The sequence below is a fragment of the Prunus persica genome, chromosome G8, assembly GCF_000346465.2.
Source record: "Prunus persica cultivar Lovell chromosome G8, Prunus_persica_NCBIv2, whole genome shotgun sequence".
NCBI lineage: Eukaryota > Viridiplantae > Streptophyta > Magnoliopsida > Rosales > Rosaceae > Prunus > Prunus persica.
Window position 1 is genome coordinate 210,313 of NC_034016.1, and position 2,645 is coordinate 212,957.

A 2,645-nucleotide genomic window follows, 5' to 3' on the forward strand; every position below is an offset into this window, starting at 1 on the left:
GTGGTTTTACTTGTGGCCTCTTCAATCTTGTGATGGTATTTCTCGAAAGTCTAAGACCGTTTTGTTTAGGGTCTTGTGTTGCTTTGGTGCTTTTTTTCTTTCTTGTGCTCTCCCTTTGGGAGTAATTTGTCCCCTCCTCTTGTCATGGTTTGTGTTGTGCTTCCCTCCTCTTTTCTATACCTTATTTTATTGGTTAAAATAAAACATGCATTACTTCCTTCCAAAAGAAAAGAAAGTTGCATATCTGCAATGAACTTGAGAGAATGTTACCTCTCGATACTAGCCATAAGTTTAATATGATTTCATTATGAAGCACGCACAAGTTCAAATTTAAAAAATTACCAATTTGTAAAAATATATAGACACAACACAGCCATGGATTGCAAATGTTTTGTATTATATTGTTGATTAATGGAAGGACCTTTCATTGATTGCATGTTATGTTACATCCTTGTCCCATTGCTAAATACGTTTTCAACTCTAATCTTCATTTCTCATCATCATCATCAGGCGACATTGTGAAAACAACCATAACCATTCTATGCTGCCGCAATGCTTTTTACAGTTTACCACTATATTTGTTTGGGGATTGATTTTCCTACTCCCTTTAACGTTGGTGGATACATCTGCTGATAGCTCCTTAAAGGTTCTTTTCTTTAAATAAGTCTAACAATGCAAGTGCCTGCAGTGAATCCAATTCCAAATGTTAAAAAGCCAAGCCAACACTACTACAAAAAGTGAAAAAGACGACCAGAAAACAACGACGGTCTAAGTGAAAACCGTCGTGGTTTATAAAAAGACGACGGTTCTAAAAACACCGTCGTGTAATACAACCTTAGACAACTAAAAAATGGAGTTTCAAATGGCTGTTCAAAAACAACGACGTACATAATTAAACAACCGACGTCTATTTGAAACAGATTTCCTCAGTGTAAAATCAATGCCAACAAAGAACGGCAGAAGTTATGAATCGACCGACGTAGAAAGTAAAGACGACGATTTCAATAAAAACTGCCGTTTTTACTCATAAAATAACACGACGAGGTTTTCGTATAAGACGCCGTATAATTACAAACAAATCCACGGCTTTAAAATACAAAATATCGCCGTATTAAATTAATTTACAACGACGAAAAATATAAATATATCGACGTCATTCTCGTATAGTTCTACTACGTTATCTTTAAATCGTACAATAAAATTTATCGTCGTATTTATTCATTTTATACGTCGTACCTTTAATTTTAACGGTCGTCTTAATAAGAATTTTTGTTAACAATTTTTTTCTTTGATTTTCTTATCCTACGTCGGTAGATCTACTTAATGACAAGAATTGAAATAACCACGACGGTTTATATAGAACACCGCCGACATAATCAGTTTTGTCTGAGATCCCAAGGGTTACGAAATCTTACCAGATGGAACTCTGTTCCACATCATAATCTTAACAGATGACACAGATTTGCAAATATTGCGTCGTGTTAGTTTACAAATTCTAGAACATTAATTTCCCTCATTTTAAATTTCCTCGGGAAAGAAAAATCTATTTATCACGCTTTGGAATTGAAAACTAAAACTGAAAGAATACGGGAAAAAAAACTCCATTTATAATTTAAAATTAAAATCCACGTCGGTTGTAGTACACTTAACGACGTTTAACAAAATAATCTACGTCGGTAATTATAAATCTACCGCCATCGTAACTTAATATAGACGACGAGAAAAGACGACGGTAGAACAGAAAACCGCCGTTGTTTCAGTTTCTTTAACATATCTTTCTGCAGGACTTGTGTAGTTCAAAGCATTGACAATGTCTTCATCATATCTCCCAGAAACTACTGATTCAATTGCTCATGCTTTAGAGGCCATCTGAAGCCATTTCTATTCTTTATCGCATTCTTGAAACCCATCTTCTTCTTCTGAAGCTCTACGGATAAAGGAAGAGGCTATCACAATAAATCCGACGGATCTTCTTAGGCAAGAAAATCAAGCAGAGGATCAGGCACATCTGATCTTCAGATTTCCCTGAGAAGCGAACTTTCCTTCGACAGCGAGTGGAGGCCAGGCTTGCATCTCTTTTGATGGAAAGCAAGGAGTATTCAGAAGCACTAAGTGTCCTATCAGGCTTGATCAAGGAAGTGAGAAGGCTAGTTGACAAGCTTCTTCTTGTGGACATATATTTGATGCGAGTAAGCTCAATTTCTCTTTGAGAAAACATCCAAATTATTATCTTTGAGACATGAGAGACTGAGAGAGGAAGAACTTGGAACCTTAAATGTAAACCGAAAATGAATGAAAGCGACAAATTTATAGAATAAATTTTTAAAACCAACGGCGGTCCTTACAAAAAAACCGCCGTTTAAATTGTAAAATCAACGTCGGTATGATCGACGTATATTACAGAAATCTACGTCGGTAAATTAATAAAAACGACGTGTTAAATAATATCCCATGACGCGAGTTATTACTTATGTACTTTAATTTTTGAGTTTACTACGACGGTACCTACAAACTACTGTCGTATTAATTTACCACGTCCGAAGTTAAATGTACCGTCGTATTTTGTAATTTATACGTCGTAGTTATATGTAACCGCCATATTATTTTTCGAAATGGTGTTATATCTAAGCAACTTTTCGTCTACC

The 2,645-nt window shown here is 35.4% G+C and overlaps 1 protein-coding gene across 1 annotated transcript in view; it reads right to left on the minus strand.

Moving 5' to 3' along the window:
- Positions 414–2,645, minus strand: part of LOC18767666 (B2 protein) — a 14,126-nt gene continuing 11,894 nt past the window's right edge. The window contains exon 5 of the mRNA XM_020570686.1: positions 414–682. Within this exon, the coding sequence (XP_020426275.1) occupies positions 641–682 (42 nt within the window). The 3' untranslated portion in view covers positions 414–640. The remainder of the gene's footprint in view (positions 683–2,645) is intronic.